Source organism: Cololabis saira, chromosome 6 (genome assembly GCF_033807715.1).
Source record: "Cololabis saira isolate AMF1-May2022 chromosome 6, fColSai1.1, whole genome shotgun sequence".
NCBI classification, from domain to species: domain Eukaryota; kingdom Metazoa; phylum Chordata; class Actinopteri; order Beloniformes; family Belonidae; genus Cololabis; species Cololabis saira.
In genome coordinates, this window is record NC_084592.1 from 27,205,959 (window position 1) to 27,228,399 (window position 22,441).

Consider the following 22,441-nt stretch of genomic DNA (forward strand, 5'->3'; position numbering starts at 1 on the left):
GAGCATGTCATACCTGAGGTTGCGGGCTGTATGCACAGCCAGAGTTGGAAAAAGAATAAAATATTGAGTAGTAGTAGTAGTATAATAAAACAGCTGGTGGAACAACGGGTAAACAAACATACAACATCATGAATGATGGATGAAAAGGAGATGACTTCATTGCTTTGCTTGCAATCTCGGAGATGGTATGTCAGGCCGTTAAACCAAAGCCGTCGGGAGAGAGGAGAGTTCGTCTTGCCGATGCTATATTTCTGCATGTCTTCCGCTTCATTTGACGACGTGTTACATCGGATCGCCCTGCTAATTCAGCACAAGACCACACACAGCGAGTCCGTGACTGCAGCAGAGCGGCAGGCTGTCACCCTGCACTACATGGCGACAGGGATTAGCTATCGAGCTTTAGCAGCCAGGTACAAGCTTGGAGCATGCACGTGCATGTTGTCAGGAGGTTCAATTACAGAAATATCTGGAGCAAAGTTGGTTTTGTTCGAGCGATGACTGACGAACCTCTGTAGCCAGCTCAGATGTTTGAATATCGGTGGACAAAACACCCCATCAGGACCATCACCGCTGTGTTTGCCCTGTGTCTTCCGATCTGCACCCAGTACTGTGCTGATATGCCGCCAGCTGTTCTGACACGCATGTTTGCCACTATGCCGTGGCAATGTTACATGATACAGGCGAGGATAACAGTCCACCTGCTCAGCCAGCCTCTCTTCAAAACATTCAGCTGTTTGTTGACCTCCCCGTCCAGTCACGAGCATGGTGCTGGTCCAGCGCCACTAGCAGCCAATGCTGGAACTGCAGGTCACGCGTACGCGTTCCATGTTTTTTGGAGTAACTGACTATAACCTATTTATGAGCAAAGAATGTACTTATTTAATAAGTCATTTATTTTAGATTTCAAAGAAGACTTGCTCAATACTAGCATTCATTTGGAGGTATGCTTCTGTTCATGTTATCAAGTTAAGTTCAATATTCACTCTCTTTTTAACCCACTTTACTCTTCAGTTCCAAATAATGTCTATTTGGCTGCTGAATGCTTCACTGTATTTGTTAACTATACCTGTCTGCTATAGAGGGAACTGTGCAGTGATTAAATTAGCCCGAAAGGACTGATAGGATTACTGAAAATGGCTCCATACTGTGGTTAAATTCATTTTTTCGGGTGGTGGAAACAATCCATTCTTGATGTGGGCGCAACAGTCAGTGCATGTTTCAAGTAATAAAAGCTTTGCCAAAAAATATTTACTCTAAAGGTTTGCTCCTTTACATGAAAATCTATGAAAATATCCATAATTCCAGCTAAAGGTCACTGTTACGGCTTGTCTCTTTGTTGTGACAAACACATGATTATACGTTCAGCCCTCTGTTGTAAAACACTGGACATCATACACAATGAGCCACACATAAGCAACAGTGTGTTCCTTTGCTCTTCTCTGCCAACTCAGGTATGTGGAGTACTTCAGTGGTTTGCTTTCCGGACATATCAAGATCAACAACAAACCCCTGTTCCTACATCACGTCATCATGCACGGCATCCCAAACTTCGAGTCCAAGGGAGGTTAGTGTCATATGCAAACATCTACTGAGTAATGAGGTTTTGTTTAATCACATCATCTATTTTTAAACAACTTTCCAAACATTTTCTTCCAGGTTGTCGTCCTTTTCTCAAAATCTACCAGGCCATGCAGCCCGTTTACACATCTGGGATCTAGTAAGTCTTAAAACACACTCGCGCTCAAATGCTTTTACAAGATTCCAGGGATAACAAGCTCGTAATGGCTCAATAATAAAAAAAAAACCCTGATTTTCTTTTATTGCCTCTCCGCTAACTCCCCTGCTCCCCAATATACATGCACATCACCCCACTTCCCAGTTTACACTCCAAGTTTGGTGCACATTATTATATTTAGCTAGCCTCCCCAGCTGCAGGCTCTTGTAATCATGTCTAGTGTTATTTGTGACTGGAGAGCCAATGAAACAGGCAGACAGGCATCTGTGTGGACGCCTGCAGGGTTTTCCTGCCAGAGGACCCTGCTTTTTCTCAGGGCCAGACAGGAAACAATGGCTTCTATGGCTTTCTGCTGTTGTCTTTGGCAACAGGAGAGGTTAGAGATGAGCGGAGTAGGTGACTGCTTCACTGCTCTCAGATGGTTGAAAGAGGCACACAGTGTGGTCTTACGCCACAACTGAAAGTATTGCTGCTTAAATTAAATGACTTTAGGTTAAGGTTGTTTTCATTTTTCATGTTTAAAAAATAAAGCATTATGTACATACAGTATGACTCATCATTAAGATTTCACACTTTCCGTCAGAAGTTATACACATTTAAAAATATATTTTTGAGTATATTTGTGTGTGAGACAGCTGATTGAAGTATCCACTATGATTTTACAGTCCCCAAAGGTTCTGGCCCAAACACTACCCGAATGGAAAGTGGCTCTCGAGAAAAATACACCGTCACACAGTTCTAAAGGGTGTTCAATGAAACATGTTGAAAATGTTGCTTTTTAAAGTTGGCACAATTTTCCTGAGGGCTTAATCAAATGTATCTGGTTGGCTCAAAATGTCAGCAGTGATGTAGAAGAACAGCTTTCTTTTCAACATGTGTTTCGAGCTCTGTTCATAGCAGCAGATTTTGTGGGTGGAGCCAGATGGACTTTCAGAATCCATCAACCTCTTTGCCTTTGTTCAATATCCTCATCCCTTTTTGGATGAAAGCCACTAATGGAATGTGACTGGTGAATACAACTTTTGGGTTGTGTTGAATTAAGCAATGTTGTTGACTTTGTAGTTATTTAGTTCCCAAATTATCTGGTCTGTGATGCAGACAATTATATCATGTCACCAAGCCACGATTACAGCATCACAGCAATATATGGAAAAAACTTCAGATACTTGGTTAGAAGAATGTCTTTTCAGTCTGCGTCTGTCAAAGTGGAAGATCAATCCTACCAAATACCCAAAGGTGTTTGTATCCCAGCATCTTTACCGTAATTACCTTAATGAATCCCCAGATAATGCATTTCAGATGGTCCTTTCCATGAAGGATCTCATTTGATTACTTTGATGACTTTTAACATCAGAACTGATTTTTTTTTTTTTTTTTTTTACTTACCTGTGTTGAGTTGATGAACACAAATGTGTGGGTAATGCTGTTCAGATCCCACAATTTGACGTTAACATCCTCTCTGTGGTTTATCTGAATCTACACATATTTATTTTTACTGCTCTTTTGTATCCGCAGAAAAAAAAATGCAAACTGGTATTTCTATAATTGTTAGATAAGAGAAACATGACACAGCAACTTTTAGGCATGAGGCTGCTTGTGTTTCCAAATTGCCACCAGTAGTGTTGCAGTGTTTTTCACCTAAAAGGGGGCATAGCCACCCCCAACCCCCCCCAGCAGAGGGATGTGACAGATTACGGTTTCTCCTCTATGAAATGTTCATCTTTTGAAATTAATGCTACAGCTTTGGGCTACCCATTTCAGTGGTACAGCAAATGCAGCAACATGGAAACATTGATAATTCTACACTGATCAGGGTCTGTGATGTCACACTATCCTACAAATTTAACCACCTCACTCAATGACCCATTTTCAGACTTGGACTGACTCGACCAAAAATCACAAGAATGTGTTATTTTAGTATTTTTGATTAGGTAGTCACTTCAGACCCCCACATTTATGCTTTCGAGCACAGAAATTGGGCTGCTCGGTGGTGCAGTGGGTTAAGCAGCGGCTCATATACTGAGGCTACAGTCCTCCTGCAGCGGTCGCAGGTTCGAATCCCGGCCTGCGCACCTTTGCTGCATGTCGTCCCCATTCTCTCTCTCTCTACCCCCTTCCTATCTGCAACTTGAATAAAGGGCCACTAGAGCCCAAAAAAATCTTTAAAAAAATAAATGTATATTTCTTTTTCATAATATGTCCCCTTTAAAACATTATTGAGAGGGGTTACTCTGGTATGAGTCTAGCTGTTGACTCATAGGAATATACTGCTTAATATTCTTTAAATGAATCTGACTAAGGTAACTATAAATACTAAAACCTGCTCATGTCCCAAAACACAAAATCGATGTTAAACAATCAGTGCACATACACTTCTAGGCTCTCACTCCCTTAACTTCCTTCAAATAACATTCTTCCCCCAATTCTCTCACATGCTCCTAATTAAAACTCTCCACCCTTTGGTCCTATTCTCCCAGTAAGACAAGTCAATGTTAGACACTAATGCCCAAATTCAGGCCAATACTTCCGAGGTTATACGCTGTGAGGCCTTTGTTAAAGAAAAAATCAGCTTCCTGCTGAAGCAGATCAGGTGTATGCATGGTTATATGCAGACAAATGACATCAAAAAGGAAAAGCTGATGCAGAGGGATGATGTGACACTGATGTCCAGCTTACATTTTTTTTTTTTTTTTGCAGTAATGTTCAAGGTGACAGCCAGACGAGCATTTGTATCACCATAGAGCCCGGTCTTCTTCTGAAAGGGGATATCCTGGTAAGAATTTTGTGTTGACTCTTGCAATATGTTCAGACCAAAGACGGTAATTATTTCACAGAATGAATTTGCAAGTATTCAGCCCATAACAATCAGAGCTTATTGTCAGGCTCCGTGTTATACATTACCTCTGGCAGAAAGGCAGACAAATAAACAGATGCTAGATGACTAACATGGAATGCCATTGACAACAGCTGCATAAATACACAGAGGATGCACAGATCTTTATTGTTTAGGAGTCATCGTGGAATTCTGTTGGCTTTTCCTGTCTGGCGTTGGGTGTTTGTACTGTATGCATGACCTGTAGAGGTTTATAGCAGCTATTCACAGAAGATACAGGGCTGTAAAAGCCCAGGGAAAGCCATTTTGTATTTAGTTTATAGACCCTCATTAGCACACAATATGTTTCTGGAAACTGTGATGCAAAGATTGCGCTGTGGGTCCTGTCTTACAACAGCACACATCGTCCTATGTAAACCTGATCTGATCATTTAAAAGTAAATTGTGTGTGTGATTCTCTGTAAGGGGTTATTTTACATTCTTGAGGTTTCTAATGAAAACATTATTGTTCCATTTGATATTTCAAAGTGAGTAATTAAAGAAGAAAACGTTCTCATTAAAGCAGCACCTGTGGGAACCTCTGATTTATATTTGCATGAAGAATAACTCCACATCGGCAAACTATTTGGCTCTGCTGTCATTCCGGCTTTAATGTTCTGTATGAGATGTCCTGAGGCTCATAAATTCAGTATGGACAGTTTCAGAGGGAGCACTTACAGTGTGTGCACTAGAGGTTATTCGTGTTTGGCCCCCAGAGCTTAGCGCATATCTCATTTTTTATTTAAGACTAATGGATTCTGTTAAATGCATCATCTCTTGGAGCAGTCGTTTGCTGTTACCTTTTATCCTTCAGATACTGTAACTGGGAAAATGCTAGATTTGTTGCCACAGTGTGTTTCACATTTCAAACGTTGAAGTATTTAGTATGTAGTGACAGGATGCAAGAAAGAGGAAGACTATTTTTAATAAAAGTTAGAATTTTTTCTCGTTTCAACTGGTTCATTTTTCTCGGTTATCAGTTCCACGTCACTTTACTCAATATGCTTAATGGAATAAAATAAGTTAAGAACGTCAAGAGAACATTTCTGTTAGGTTTGGAAACTGAACACAACTTTAAAACGGACATCTCTCTTTACAAAGATTTCGGATGAATCATTCTGTACTTTTCTAGAAACCCCCTACAGCACATCTCTAAGTGGGCAAGTTTCCAAATAATTTTTACATTTGGTTTCTGACAGATCTTCACAAACCTTTTCACATCTGTCAAGTGCTCTCTATGGGTATTTCTACAAGTCTTTTGTTGAGTTTTTGTTGGGTTCCTTGTTGTTGTCCCCCCCAAGGGTGTTTAGTGACATGACCACTTTCTTCACCTCTGAGTCTCTCTCTCCTTGCTGCTGAAAATATCTCCGGTACAATGATGCTGCCACCAACGTGCTTCACTGTAGCGAAAGTTGTAGTAGAGGATGAGCTGTGCCCTGTGTCTGTTGCTGCTTGGAGTTCTGCCCATATAGTTATATATTTTTGGATTGTGTGGAAAGGTCCTTTTCCATGTCTTCTTTGTTTGGTGAATTGTTTTATTTTCAGAATAGCTCTGTCTACTCTACCATTAAGGCATGACTGAGAGAGATGACCTGCAGAAATGGTTGCTTGTGCTTCTAGCAGGTTTTTAAAACTCCATAGAGGCCTTTCCTGACCATGGACTGTTATTCAAGACATGGTTTCATATCCTGGCTTAATAGATTATTCAATACAGTCTTATTTCAGAAACCTACAAAGTGCTCCTTGGATTTCACTGCATGCCTTTGTTTTTTTGGTCATAAGTTGCATTTCTACCGTAGGAGTATTTTTTAGGAGGAAGGGTTTTTTGGTGGGGGGGTCCTGTCCATGACCTCATCCATCCCCATTGCAAGGACCTGGAGACGAAAAAGAGAAAGATATCCTAACTCTGAAAGCAGCCCTAGAGGTCGTCATTTTGAGGTTACTTCTAACCTTTTGGGATGGGCTTTGCAGCACTGAACATTTTTGTTTGGTCATAGATATCCCCTTGGCTTTCTGGTTCGATCATCACATGTTTAATGTCCACCACAGCTTGTAAAATTGCTTGTAAAAACTGTCAACTTTCATTTGTATAACAGGAATTGTTTTTACTCTTAGTAAATGCATTCAAATCCCACTTATGGTTGCGCCAATCAGCGTATGCACGCAGTGAGATGCAGCATGAGCTTGAAATGACTGCGTCGAGTAATAAATTAAAAGTAATAGCCATAATAATATTGACAAATTCGAAAGATTTACAAACATGTGTGTACAATAGCTTCTTGTACAAACATGTGCCAGTTCAGTAATAATTGGTGAGGAAAAACATCAAATGCATCAATTCCAAATGAGAGTGTTTGAATGCTACTGAAATTACCATTAAGGATTTCAGATGATTTATGTCATGTAATATATAATAACCTGTCCTGTTGGCACTGTTTGTCAAATCTGAACCCTCGACTTTCATCCTGCAGCTTAAATGCTACCACAAACGCTATCGCAGCTCGTGCAGAGACGTGATCTTCCGCGTGCAGTTCCACACGTGTGCTGTTCACGACCTGGGACTCGTCTTTGGGAAAGACGAGCTTGATGAGACGTTCAAAGGTAAGAGATCTGGGATAAGGCGGCTTCAATTGTCAGCTATGTTCATGAGTAAAACCTGAATTTGTTTAAAAAGAAAACATTAAATACTTTATTCAACTGTATAAGTTAGCCATAGAGATTAGAAAATGTTTGTTTAAAAATGATTCATCACGATTTTAACTTCTGCTGTAAAGAGATAATCCTGTTTTGTTCCTTTGTGCAGATGACAGATTTCCAGAATACGGAAAAGTCGAGTTTATTTTCTCTTTTGGACCTGAAAAAATACATGGTAACTATCAAATAGAGATGGATGGATCCACCTTTATTTTTCAACTTCCAATAACTTTTTTTTCTGGAATATTATAGTTATTGTTATTGTTGGTATTATATCTAAACTTGTACACGGCTGTAGTACACCACAGCACTTGTTTAAAGAGAAAAATGTATATTCCAAAAATACATGATTGAATTGAGCATGTAGCAGCAGCAACAACTGTAAGGTTTTCTAACTGTGTGTTTTAAATACATTTCAAACCCTTTGAATTAGTTAAACATCTGCAATAATTCGTCTGAGCAGGATAAACCTAGTAGGGCTAGTGAATACTGATACTGGATCAGGTCCTCCACACCTTTCATCATCATTCCATACTTACATGTACCGTGAGGTACTATTGCCTAAAGTTGTTTCTGCAGTCATGTCACTCTAAATGAAACCCACTTTGTACCATTTTTTGCTTTCACCTCCTGGGAAGGTTTGAGATTTAAAGAGATTCACGTTTTCTGCTCTGTTTCTTTGTACTTCTGGCCAAGGTATGGATCACCTGGAGAACGGGCCGAGCGTCTCGGTTGACTACAACACACAGGATGCCCTGATCCGCTGGGATTCCTACGAAAACTTCAATCAAGCCTGCGAGGACAACACAGACGGTAAAAACAGTGGGGTTGGGCTGTTGAGGGTAGTTCGTGTGCAGAGATGTGTGAACTCGCACTGCAACAAATCTCTTTAAACTGAATCAAAACATTGAAAAAAAAAAAAAGCTCTTCTGGAGTTCTCACCTTTTGGCAATCAGTCACTTTCTGTGAAAGTAACAAGAAATTCAACATGCAATTGAGGAAATGCATTTGAATGCATTTTAAGGGAAGGTTTGGACTATACTTTAGTCTCTCTCTCTCTTTCTCTCTCTCTCTCTCTTTCTCTCTCTCTCTCTCTCTCTCTCTCTCTCTCTCTCTCTCTCTCTCTCTCTCTCTCTCTCTCTCTATCTCTCTTGCTCTCGCTCTATCACTCCAGCAGCATGTACACGTGTCAACCCGCACAACAAGGCCGCTCTTGTGTTCTGCATGATACAGGGGACAGATTGAGATCTTGTCCTCATGGAGTTTGAGGTCATTTTCATCTGTTAAGAACTCCCACATGATGGGGTCAAATAGAGGTCTCATTTAACTTTAGACAGCTGCTGAAATGTTTGCGGGTTGCAGTTGTGTACATTGCGCAACCATAAATGATGATAATATAAATGACCATAGTCTGTTTGTTTGCTGTCCAAAAATAAGCCGAAACCTTCACCGCTAGATTTTCACTATACGCTAGATTTTCACTCTGGTGTTTTGAAAGGGAGGAAAGGCGTTGGACAGCTGAACTCCTTCGTGGTGAAATTATCACAGCAGAAAAACCAAACGCCCCATGAGACCTGACTGTATCGCTTTCTAGAGCGCAGTGCAAGACATTCCTGGTTTGAGCCACAGGCATGAACGGAGGCTTCCTTTTGAGGGAGCTGTGGTCACTTTGTGACCAAAGTACTGCTTTCTGCGCCACCCAAAAAAGGAAGCAATGCTACGCCCTTAGCAAAAGCAAAGAGCCAACTCATTAGTATGCAGACGTTTGTGCACTTGCTAGGAAAGGTTTTTTTTCATTTTCTTTATGTACTCGAATTATCATGATCTAAATTCAAAAGTTACAACAATGATGAGTGTTAAGTCTGATGTGATGGGGGTTTGTGGTTTGAAGGGCAATTTCCTAAAATAAATCCTGAGCTTTTTTGAACGTGGGTGCTTGCTGGCTATTTGATGTCGTCCGCTCCTCCCTGTATGTTTTTATTAGACTCCTAGATAGTCAAAGGTCAGAGGTTGCTTGGCTTCCCTCTATCGCTGCCCATAAAGTGTCTCCCCCACATTCAGAGGCAGCTCGAAATAGGCCCTGCTAAAATAAAACAGGTGTGAGTCTCTTTATTCTGTTTCAGTGAAGGTGAGCTTGTGTGTGTGACTGTATAAATCATCTAAATCCAGTCTGGTCCAAGTTCCCTTCCTCATCTTTCTCCTTGTCATCCGACAATGACACTGTGGCTAAATCTGAGTTAGATTTTCAGTAGATTACACAAATACACACAGCACACAATAAAAATCATACTCACTGTTGATTGGTCTTCGAATCCGTCGTGATCTGACAACAAGAATCTGACTTATGCACACTGCTTATTGAATAACCTCACCAATGGAAATGGCATTAGAAAAAAAAAAGATTTGAATAAATCACAGAAGGAAGAGAGGAAAGCTTTCCAATAAACTGAAGTCTTTCCACTGCCATTTGGCTTCACACTTGTTGGTGCTGAAAAAACAATTAGAGCTGAGAAGGAGGGCCAATGACTTCCAAGGGACTAAAGTATAGTTGTCATCTGGTTTGCTGTTTGTTGGGACCATTTTGGTTTTCTGGGACCCGCACTAGTATACTTGAGTGAATTTTTGCTTATGAGGAAAATGCATACAGCTTACTAACAGAGCTAATACAGGGATGGCATCCACGCTGGGTAGCAGTTTTTTTTCAACTTTCATTTTAAGTTACCGTTAGCCTGTTTCAGCATAGGAATATGTCATACTTAAATGATGTCATACTTAAATTATGATGTCAAATACATCTCAACACTCCAGTTTTTCCATTGCATGGGATAGGAAAGCTAATTTGTCTCCTCTTCAATATGAAGAATTATTCTGGTTAATCTGGATTCCACTTTGATTTCTGAAGGGCATTAACAACAGACACAGAGGAAACGGCCTCTGGACGCCATTGATCAACATTTGGCATGACCTACCACTGCTCTCAAAGCAGCATCAGTTTTTTTTTTTGTACACTTGCATGACAGGAATTCTGTAGGATGACAGTCAGGTGTGAGATTAACCAATTACACCAAAGAGGTGCTAATGACCATCAATTTCATACGTAGGTTGAAGCCCAGTCATTATCTGAACCAGAAACAGCTGTATAGGAGGCTTGAGACTGGGTGAGGAATAGTGAGATTGTAGCGAGTGTAGAAGACATTCGGAGGACTGAGCTCAGCACCCAGATACAACGTGACATCAGGCATCAGCAAAGTGTCAAGATTTCCAAAGCAGATGAAATTCAACATAATGGTTACTTTTAATTTAGTTGTTTTTTTTAAGTTGATGCTGGGATTCTTTTTAGAGCTTTTGCGTCACCGGGGTCCAACGCCTGTGTTCTTATAGTAGGACGCTCCCTGTGGAGCAGATGAGCTGGAAAATCTGAGCGCTCAGTTTCTGCACAGACAGTGAAAGGCTGCATTTTTCTAAGTGGATATCGATAGCTGCTGCTGGTGTGACAGGCCCTTGTGTTTCTTCTTACTGTCCAGCCTGTGTTATTAACTCAGCAAGCCAGCTGCATTTCTGGCAAACTGGGAATAAGATGGGAGAGATGAGCAATGGAGGACAAAAAAATGTGTGGGACATTTTATAAAGGGAAAAAATGCATGAGACTAAAAAAAGGATTTCACAAGAGACTCGAATATGAGGGATGTGATGTATTTGAATTCAGGTTTAGTTCATGTGTTATTATTGTGGAAAATTACTTTGCAGGTGGAAAAATTTCAGAACAAATCTTAACTCGTCAGTTATTTTTTCTCTCCAACTTCCACCTTTCGCTCTGTCCTCTTCCCGTCTTCTGAGGAGTTGCAGGAGTTAAAGCCACACTCCTCCGCTCGACTGTGAAGCTCTTTTGTGCGAGCATTCACAAGAGGAGTGACTAGAGTGTCAGAGTGGCTCTGTGCACACTGCTGCTCAGCAAACACAGACACTTGTGTCCAGGATTTCTTCAGTTTACCTTTGCCGTGATGCAGCTAATGCCTTTGTCCCAGCTTTGGTAGCTGTTGGAGAGTTGAGCCGTGTGTGTACATCTAGTTTATGTAACGCTGGAGAGAGCAGCTTTCACAAACTCAGCAGCGGACGCCTTTTACAACATGTGAGTAGCATGCTCAATAATCTCAATGCGAAACCCTGAAATTGTATTTTTCTCGCCTTCTGGAAGTGTGTTTAATTACTTACTTACATGAAGTTATTTATTATCCACACACTTGGACACATGGTGTTTTATTCATTAATTTCTCACTGCTGCGGCTGAACTCACAGGGGAAGGGATGTATTTAAGTTTAATCTTTTACAAGTTTTTATCCAGTACTGGTTGATGCTTTATTTTTGGTGGATTTAAGGATAATTGCTTTTATGCAGTTTGAACATCAATTCTATTGGAAATAGCATAATCAAGTCTAAAGTGACAACAGGATACAGACTTATATGGATTAGAAAAATATATTTAAAACAAAGAAAAAGAATGCAAACTATTATTCACATCTGTCGTTTTAAAAATCCATAAATATTTTCAGATTTCATGAATTAGTTGTGAACATTTTCATTGTATCGGATCCATGTTACCAGTTTTTAACAATTAATCAGAATAAACATAAACCTTTTAAAATGTAAATGATTGGCCTTGGTCTTTGTTTCTAGTTCAAGGTTTTTGTGTTCTAGAAAGAAAATATGATATTGACATTTCTCTGTGCGCTCTGTTTCCAGATAGTTACTGTTGGTTCATTTACCCCATGTTGTTGTGCACCTTCTTTCCAGGAGTTTAACGCTTCCTCTTTGATTTAATGTGTATTAGCCCCAGGCAGGGTTAAACATTGCTGTCAAATTTTTCTGAGCAAGACTGTGTGGTTTAAATGAGTGTAAGTAAGTTTAAATTGATCAAAGTGACACTGTTCTTGAGCCACTCACAGGCGCAGGTCACCTATCGCTTCCACGACTATATTTGGGTCCCTACAGCTGCCATAGGTTCAAATAGTGCTTTGGCCATGTGAACAGAAAATGACAGCATATCAGTCATTTTTGAAATGCTCTCACCTCAATTAGATAAATGTAAATCTCAACTTGGTCCTCAGTCCAAGGTTGCATTGTGGCTTTTTTCACCCTTTAACTCTGACCTTGACCACGCTGATGCTGAAATTTGAAAACCAATTTGATATTCAGAACCGATCTGACTCTTGTTGGCGCATCTCGACATCAAAGAACAACAATCTCTACATGAGCACCTTCAACAGGGGGTCACGGCAGTCATTTCTCCATCAATCCCTCATGATTGGAATGGTAGCCATGGTTCTAATGAGTTATTTCATTATTACATTAAGTCAAAGTGGAATTTTTCCTTTTCTAATGCTTTCATTTTTAACTGACGCATTGGATGTCAGATGCCTTCATCATTCTCTGTATAAAAAATTTCCAACGTCCTCTTAAAAGTGTGACCTCATCAAAGTGCACATGTCGTAACACTGTGGCGTTTCTCCAAGAGGATGCAGAGGTGAAATATCTAGCCCTCTGTGTTGGCAACAGTCTTCCGTGCCATCAGTCTCTTAGTCTGGTCCAAGGCTTTGGGTGGATTACGCTGCTTTGACTGCAAACTTTGCGCAGCTCTGATTGCGCAACAGCCAAGACAGATAAATAAAGGCCTTGTAGTTAAAAGTGCATTGGACACAAAGGCAGAACAAGCGCCTTGTGTTGTGGATGTCTCGGTTTAGACCTAGGCTGTAGGCGCACGGGGACAGGGGGCCTTTGCTTGGCGGCTTGGAACAGTGAGCTTTGTTAGCACGTCTCATAGGCAACTTCTGCACTGGACCTCTGAAGTGAACTTCACATAGGAATATTGATCGCATCCTCGTGTATTTCCTCCATACTGTGAGTGTGGACATTACTTGCTGGTTATCTGCAGTTGATTATGTGTGGGGATGAATGAGCAGTCTGTTACTTCTTGTGGATACAGCTCCACACCAGCTGTTGGCCAGCCTCTCTCTCTTTCCATCCTCTTTCCTCTTTCAATTCAGCCATCTTATTAGGCTGACCCATCTCAAAGTGCCCATAAAGAGCCAGGATGTAATTTATAATGACCACGTTCATTTAAAAATATTGTCTAGTAAATAACAACCTCCCACGTGTTTGCAATGGCTGCCAAATGTTCCTGCATGGCTTGTTTACAGGTGTGGAATGCTACATGCAAATCTCGATTGGACCTGAATAGGCGCTGTCAGCTTTGGTTTATATTTGTCTCCCGAACCCTCAAACTGAAAGTCTGGAAACAAAATGAACAGTCTGGGACGGATGTTAGTTGCTGCTGTATTATTTATGTACGCGTTACTAGCCCAGGGTGTTCATCTACGTGGGTGACAGCTTACTGAATAGAGCCTTTCTATTCAGTAGCTCAGAGGTGGAGAGACTCAGGAGATGAACTTTAAAAGAAGAGAGAGGCCAAAGTTTTTGCATGAGGCCTTTATGGTTCCACTGGGAAACTGGCCTCCCCTCTAATGTTGTTATCCTACTTCTAAGGGCAATACATGTCAAACACCCACATTTCCTGGTCTTTGTGATGACACGGGGATCTTCACTTCCAAAGCTGAAAAAGACACTGTTAAATCAGCCAATACGTTGCTGTTTCTCTGAGCTGAGCTCCGTCACGAGTTTAAGTTTCTCCCATACCTGATGTTGGCATGATACTGCCCTGATTCAGTCCCGGATAGCAGTGTCTCTGTTTGATTTGTGTTCCTGAACACAAAGCTGGAAAGGGAGGGAGCCGGTAAAAGCGGTCACGTCTCCGCACTAAAGTCCTTTGCTCGTTGTCTTGAAAAACTCTTGCAATACAATGTAAATGCTTTGCTTTTTTATTAGGTGTTCTGCTTTCTCTTGCTGTTCAAGGAGTAAAAGAGCAACTCCAGTCGCTCGGGACACTGGCAAATTACATGTCCCGAGTTTGTCGTCGGAAACTGTTCCGAAGATTCGTGACAGTTGAACCCACCGTGGAATCTTATTGATACGGCTGTAATAGCATGGAGTATCTGGACAGGAACACAAGCAGTTTATGTCTACAGTGTTCATCGGGAATTTGGGTCCAACAAAAGCTGACGAGGACCGCTTTGAAGAGAATCTGCATAAACTATCAAGACTTCATGCAAAGTCACGTGGTTCTATCTTTGTAGGGTTTCCAGACTGTAGCTAGCGGGAACTAGACCACTCGAGCTTGTCTGCATCTCTAGAACGGCGTAGCAACCACCAGCTCACCACGGTGCTCTCCTCACTCTGCCTTCAAGACCTTCCCTTTTGTAACCCTGCTGTTAATAACCGTCAACGACTTTTCCCGAGACCCAAGGATCATCCAGGGAGAAGCCCAATATCCTGCCTGTATGGTAGAGGATGTTTTTGTGTTTATTTTAGTAGTGCTCGTGTTAAATTTATTGTCCTGGGCAGGTGACATTGCTGTGCTGCAGTTCAGTTTGAATACCCGGAGAGACTTAAATATGAGCGCTTTTTTTGGTGATACTTTAATCTGTGGTTAGTGAATTATTGAAGCGTTTTCAGAATACAGATAATACCCTCTACAGCCAGGCCAGTGTTGACAGAATCGATAAGCTTTTTCCCTCCGGTTCCAAAGCACCCTCCATTATCCTGCCCTTGGTTTCCCCATTCCCAAGGAAGCTGCACTCACACACATTGATTCCCAGTAACATCTGATGTATATTTGATAAGCCACAGGATAAGTGCTCATTAAGCTCCGACGAGTTCCTGTATTCGCACTCATCCAAGCGTTTTGGGATTATGGGAGGAAGGTGTTTGCTGATCTTTACTTAAACATACATCACTGCACATCTGCACGCTAAATGAGCCAATCGCATGATAATAACTTTGTTGGTCGGCTTGTCCTCCATCAGTCTTCATGGGTGGAACCTAGTAGGAACAGATCACAGCCGCTTGTGTAATAATTTACAGGGCCACAGTATTACTTTAATGGGAGTCCTTGAGCCGTGATTTACAGTAAAGATATGGTAAGTTGCCAAATTAATAGCTTAGCCATTAACCTTGATCAAATATGGGACATACCACATACTGTTACAGCATTGCATTCAGACACTTAGCCTGTTGAATGTAAATGCACTTAGATCTGTTCTCATCTTGTTTGCAGCATTGAGACCTTAAGGGACTTCACAGAAAAGTGCTTTTTTTTTTTTACTTAAATGATGCCATAATTCTGGCCAGAAGACACCTCCACCAACTCCCAAGAGCAGCACATATGTACGTTTGTGTGTGTAAGCTGGAGTGGAAACCTTCTATTTCCGCTGTATGGGGGGGATCTATTGCTAGCGGGGTCATAGCTCACAGTTCAGAGATGAAGGGGTCATATAGTTGCACCATCTGGCTTGAAGAACCTCCAAATATTTGGCTTATCCTTCTTGCTACGACACCCATTCTCCAGGGCTTTTTTTTTTCTTTCGTAAGGTTTTAGTTTATGTCCAGCATGTTTATTTGTGATAGTCCAGTTATGATGTGATCATTATGTTCTTGTTTAGTTTTAAAACTCCCTTTATCTCACTGCTGCATGTTTTGTTGATGACATAGCGACGAGACTGATTGGTCATCTCCGACCGCTCAGACATGCTCACTCTCTCCCGCTGCTGTATAATCAGTTTGGTCTGTGAGGACGGAATTGCAAACAGTTTTTGTTTGAGTAATGCGCTTTGGTCCATGGAGGGAGGATATGTACCTCCTGGGGAGTATGTAAAAACACGTCCACATAGCCAGACGCAATCCAGATCCTCGCACATGCACATACTCTTATCACACGGAGAAACCCTTGCAAGGGGTTATTTGTGGAGACTTATATGTGGATTCGCTTCAGCCAAACAGAAACGGCAGCAGACATGGCATCACAGACAGAAGCAGACCCAACTCAACTTAGTCAGCCAGGTCTAAAAAAAATAGTGTGAAATTGCAGATTATATTTCTTGTAGTACACGTGAGGATTCTTTCAATCAGTCCCCTTGTTTCTGAGGTGAAGACATGAGCAGGTTCAAGTTTATTGAGTGGGAGTAGTAATCATCCTGGTTATCATCATCATTGCTGTGGAAATCATGTGAGACAAAAGTGGGGGAAAGGATTTGGCAAAAAACAAAACAAAACAACTACAACCATCTGTTAGACAACTGAAAACTGTGTCAGGATGCGGTTCATACCCACAAACCCGCACTGAATTGCTTATAATGAGGCTGTGAACTGAAAGAGAAAAGGTTTAGTGGAGGCGAAAGTCACAAGTTTCTTATCTGTTGGAATCACGAATGTGGTTGTTGCAAGTTGTTCTGGAGGATGGTTAGGTAAAGTAAAGTGACTGTCCTTCATGCAAATGTGTACTGATAGAGAGGTGATACGAAGCACAAGAGATTTTATTTTGTGAGCAAAACAAAACAACTTTTGTATTTTGGACCAGCTTTCCATCACAATAAACAGCTACTGTAAGCCACCTAGCTCAGTTTTACAACAGTGTAAGGAAGAAAAACACCCAATCTGCTCTAATCAGATCAGCAGTAATTCTAATTTTTCTACCCACTGAGCTTTTCTGTTTTCTCCATTTGCCTGCAGCAGGGTGGAGTCTTCTCCCTGCTTTCTAGCCTGGCTAGAGTGTGTTGTTGGATTAAGTACCTCTTTCCATTACATGGGAATTTCTGACACGAATGGGCTACAGAACCCAACTTATTTCAAAGAATATTGGTGGATGCTTAGATATGTTTTTAAGTATGTATATTATTTCTATTTATGGCAGAAAGGATGGAAAAGTTTCAGTACTGGCGAGAAGTGACTTTTTGCCTTTTTTTTTTGGCATATTAAGCTGTGTTTCCAGGAAGTGAAACACAGCTGTGTATTAGGAAGTCTGACATAATAGCTTTGATGTAATTCTAATAAAGCCAGAGCTGTGGAATCCAGTGGCCCCTGAGCCCCCACCTATGGGATGCACCATCACACAGACTGTTGTGATAGACCTCCCACACACACACACACACACACACACACACACATAGCAGGGGCAGCCTTAAGACGAATGCGAGCGGTGGAGCATCGGGTCTCTGACCAGACAGCCAGCTGTTCAGTAGAGGGAGGAGGAACAGGAGCAGTAGCCAGAACCTGCTCCCCAACTCCTGCTGTAGTCCTCCATGTCCCACCCTGGGGGCTCATCTGCAGGGCGTTCCTCTGCTTAGTTTGGGACCGTCAAACCGTCCACTGCTCAGACAGGTAGGGGCTGGGGTCGCAGCCTCCTCCTGTGGAGGGCTTTGCGCCATTTGGTTTACTGGGGTCGCGAGGTAGCTTGTTGACGTGTTGTTTTTCATTCAGTTCAGATGTGAAATCAGCTGGTCTGTGTGACTAACCGTCTGAAGTGCAACAGTCACATGTGGCTTCAGGGAAGGTGGTAAAAAAGGTACTGAAATCAGAGCGTGTGCAGGGGTCTTCTTTTATGACTGATGTCTATGTTTATCGGTATGACTGCTGGAATAAAAGTGGGTGTGCGCTCATGTTCTGGGGAATGCATGCAACATCTTGATACTAATTCGATACTTGGGTGTCATCTTGAGCTGATATTGCTGATTTAATTTAAGGTTTCCAGTCATACCAGCTAATTAAAAAAACATCCATTTCAGCAGACGGTTAACAGTGTTATTTTGGACGGTAGGAATTACTGATGTGTCTTAAGGTGGATGGAGCTGGCTAGACCGTAGGGTTTATGCAGACGATTTATGCCGTCATCCGAATAGACTTTTGAAAGGCAACAGAGCCTTTTTTACTTTGGATTTGGAATATCTACATACCAAACAAGCAGAAACAGATATTCTGTGTCCCACCAGATTTGTTTCCAGCAGCTCCCTGATGGTGCAACCGCCACAGTGCACCATTCCCTTGGCAAGTTGCCCTGGGTCAGCCAAGGAGGCTTTGCAGCGCCCAGCTTGTGTACGCCCACCGAGCTCCATTACAGAGCCCCATATTCACTGAAGCAGAGATACAGATATCTATAAGTTACAGAGACACAGACGGTGTCTTTGTGCGGCTCCTTTCCCAGCTGTAGAATTTGATGTAGTCACACGGTAAGTCAATGCCTTCTCACGGGCAAGGAGCTTTCTTGGGAACTTGAATTGTTTGACAAGGAGGTTTTATTTCTTCTCTTTTTAGTGTGTGTTAAAACAAAGACTGTTGATGAATGTTGTGTGGGATATACAATCACTTGTACGATATTGAGGAATTACGTCTTTTTACACCCTTTGGTCAAGTTAAAATATGATCAGTCAACTTTGGTCTCTGTGGACGTTGTTGGCTGATGTGAGAAGGAAAAATCTGAATGTTGTCTGTGTCATATACACGTGTGGTTCAACCTTTTCCGCGCGTTTTGTTTTGCTTTGGGTTTCAGAGCCCTGGGAAAGCCTCCCGGCCTTCCCTACTCAGTGAGGTAGAATTTCCAGTGATGACTAAATTCTTCTGGTCGGGGCGACCTACTTCCTTTTCCCTCGACTTTACTGTGGCTATGGATGAATCTACATTGTGTGTGTGCGCGCGTGTGTGTGTGTGTGCATTAGTGTCCATATGCCGTGCAGCTTATTATTTGAGCTTAACAGTGAAAAACTTGGCAGATAAAGGCTTATTTGCACCTTAAAGGATTTGCCTTTTATTTTATATTTTTATTACTGAGTCCAGCTGTACTGTTGTGAAGAACATGATAAGAAATGATTCACTAAATCATTGTATGATAAGCCAGTATTCCTCTGATGGCACAAGTTTATACAGTCATCCTGAGAGTGTGCAGGACAGACTCCTGTGATTTCATCATTTTTTCCGCATTGGGTGACCATGGGCCTGCTTGTTTCTTGAAGTGGGTAAAACAGGTGTATTTATTTAACTGCAGCTGTTCTGGCTATGCCCATATTATCTGCTGATGGCCATACCTCTCCCTGATGGTTACACAAACTTTTTTAAGTTAATGTCTTGATGAATATCATGTGCTTATATTTAGAATATTACACATTTATTTCTGCAGTCTCACTGTAGCTCTGTAAATGGGCAGTTTAAGATGAAACGACTGTGGAGAACTGTGACTTTTTGATTATCCTATTCCGCTTAATGTAACTCTTAAAAAGACTCTGTCATTCTTGTTTGTTTTTTCAGAAGTCATCCATACCGAAGGACCCCTGGACGGAAGCCTCTACGCCAAAGTTCGCAAAAAAGAGTCTGTTGACGGAGCAGTCACATCAAATGGCCTTCCTTCCACTGCTGTTGAACACACTCTACCTGCGGGTGACCATGCCTTGTCTGTGAGTAGTGACTCAGGAAACTCTACTGCCTCCATCAAAACTGACCGGACGGATGAAGTGGCTCCTCAGGCCTCCACAGTGAGTCAGACACACATTCCTGTTGGTGAGGAGTTACCCTCAGTCCATCCCCACGCCCCACCTGCTCAACAGCAAATAAGTCCCCAAGAGAAAAAAGAGCTAGAGCAACTACTGAGCGGCTTGGAGGGGCCTATGCGCAGACAGGCCTACCTGTCTGCCTCAACATCTGCTGCTGGAGGGATGCTCCACCTGGTGCCCGCCCAGGTCCATGTTAATGGGAACAGTACTGTTGACCGTGAAACCGATATTTTAGATGATGAGCTACCGACCAGTCAAGAGGGCAACAGTGTGGACAGTCTTGGAACATTCTCCTCTACGGACGGTCGGGCTACTCCAGCTGACCTCTATTACCAATCTGAGTCTCTTCCCAATGGCCAGGAACATGTGCCATACCTGGAGCGGAGCATCCCAGAAAAGCCTCTGGAAACCATCCAACCGCAGATTACCAGACCTGACAAGTCTATAACTATGACACAAAGTGATTCAACCCCACCCTCTGGTAATTACATGGCTATCCAAAATGGTAATCTCTATCGCTCTCAGTCGTTTGGTGCAGAGGCGACGTCTATGCCACAAGCTCCTGCTCGCTCTACTAGTAGCAGAGATGCCGTTCAGCGTGGTCTCAATGTCTGGCAGCGCTATGGAGTACCTGAAGAGCCAGTAACTGAAGGCCTAACATTTAGTCCACTTCCATCCGTAGCGATGTCCAGCCACCACAGCCTGCCACAGTTCCCTCATCGCCACAGTGCCTCCCAGCAAGAGATTGAGCAATCTATTGAAACCCTTAATTTCCTCATGATGGACCTGGAACCAGCCCCTTCCACCGTTTTGAAATCCCAGAATGCCCCCATTAGGGAAAACAATTCTGTGGTCACCACCCAGCCATCCTTCTCCCAGAGCCAAACCAGGCCCTCCAACCAGGTGGATGCTGCCATTCATACCCACGTCTCTGGCCCCCTGTCCAGTCATTCGTCACCTGGGAAGCCCAGCACACCAGAGCCTGCACCTGGTCATGGAGCTCTGATTTACTCTTCTCAAACAGGGGGAGTAGGTTTCTCCTCACAAGTCCCTGCCTCTCTAAGTGGCCATCTTCAGCTCAAACCCACCAGCACATTCCCACCAAGTACACAGCCCCGATCATCAGACGCCTCCGAATCCCAAAGAAGCCAGAGTGTTGCCTCAACATCACCTCAGCCTAGAGACGGGGAACCTGACGAGGTCTTCAATGTTGAAGGTCTGGTGGCACAAAGAGTGGCTGGTAAGACATAACATTACATTATTTCCTTCCACCAGTGCTTCCTACAGATCTAACAAGATGCCTGTTTTTTTTCTTTCGGTTTATGTTTAATTTTGTGGAGCAACAGTTCCCATTTTTCAAAGACATTTATTTGAAAGGGTAAAACGTTTCCCCTGGGGAAAATCAGTCTTAAAACCCAACTAATTGACCAAGCCCACAATTAAAAAAAATACACATTAAGAACAGAGTTGTCCAGCCAAAGTTTTTGACTTTCTAAGCAGTAAATTAGGCATCAAAATACATTTAATAGTGTTGCCTCTTAGAGAAGATTTAGGATAAAATGTGTGGCAATCTTATGTAGGGTTTGCATGTGCAGCTGATGATGCAGATGATGCAGTTTCTTTTCATACAGTTCAAGCAGTTCATTTCAAAGTTTATCATGGAGAGTTTACAGTACCATGAGTTATGGTCCACTCCACTTCTTGGCTGCATCCCAGTCTCAAGATAATTTACCCAATATAACAATCAGCAAAGCATTTTCAAAAGTAAGGTTTTTTTCTCACCACAGTGGTGAAGAGTAAAGTCACTGTCATCAGCCATGTACTATAAACATATCTGTCATGAAAAACGCTGCTTTCCCCCGTATCTCATTTCCTGGCGGTCACCTCATCAGTTCCTGTCTCTTAGGATTACACAGGAACGGCTCCATCCCGTCCAGCAGGTGGAATCTCCTTAGATAGGAACTACAGACATCTTGCACAGCAGAGTCAACATGGAGCAGCATGATAACTTGTCTCTTAGATAACAAATACCACAATCACAGCTTATGGTTCACCCCATTTTATAACCATTTAAAAGTAAAAGGACTGTTTACACAACGATGAGCCACTTTTACAGGGATTGTTAGGTGCCAGAAAATACAAATTGTTTAGTTTATGGCGTATATGTTAGCTTCAGTCAAAGACCAAAGGAATAAAAATGTATATGAACCAATAATGCCAGTTACCGTCTTGTTCTTCCATCATCCTTTCTGCTTGTCTTCTTTTGAGTTTCATCATCGTCCTTCTCCTTTCTCTGATCTTTCATTTCTTTACCCAGAGTACTCTGCTCGTGTCCAAAGCACCAACCCCAGCATGACATCATCTAAGTCTGAGCACCGTCGTTCTCTCTCCCTCTCGGGTTGGTTCTCCCCATGTATCTGACGGAACACTTGAAGAAAATAGAAAAGGCTCTTTCTTCAAGTGTTTCCTCAGTCCAATTTCTGTTTCTGCATTGCTTTCAAGTGCGCTGGGCTTTGGTTTCTATTTCCTGATTTTCTTTTCTTTTATTGTGTGTTTTCACGTACTGCCTTTTGAGAAGTAACACATTTTCCCTGTAATCATCACGTTTGAGGAGCTGCTATATCATAACACTAACAACTGATTCCCGTCTTCATACATACTTGTCATGTTTGTTCTGAGCTGCACTTTCCTTTGTAAAGGTAAGGGAATCACCCT

The 22,441-nt window shown here is 42.1% G+C and overlaps 1 protein-coding gene across 5 annotated transcripts in view; it reads left to right on the forward strand.

The window, feature by feature from the left end:
* tns1b (tensin 1b) overlaps nucleotides 1-22,441 on the forward strand; it is a 202,965-nt gene that overhangs the window by 158,957 nt on the left and 21,567 nt on the right. For 4 of the 5 annotated variants that reach the window (XM_061723874.1, XM_061723872.1, XM_061723875.1 and 1 more), the window contains 8 exons: nucleotides 1,452-1,564; nucleotides 1,657-1,717; nucleotides 4,433-4,508; nucleotides 7,079-7,208; nucleotides 7,411-7,474; nucleotides 7,990-8,114; nucleotides 19,485-20,966; nucleotides 22,044-22,124. In XM_061723874.1, the coding sequence (XP_061579858.1) occupies nucleotides 1,452-1,564; nucleotides 1,657-1,717; nucleotides 4,433-4,508; nucleotides 7,079-7,208; nucleotides 7,411-7,474; nucleotides 7,990-8,114; nucleotides 19,485-20,966; nucleotides 22,044-22,124 (2,132 nt within the window). The remainder of the gene's footprint in view (nucleotides 1-1,451; nucleotides 1,565-1,656; nucleotides 1,718-4,432; nucleotides 4,509-7,078; nucleotides 7,209-7,410; nucleotides 7,475-7,989; nucleotides 8,115-19,484; nucleotides 20,967-22,043; nucleotides 22,125-22,441) is intronic. The other variant, XM_061723873.1, reaches the window with a different exon arrangement.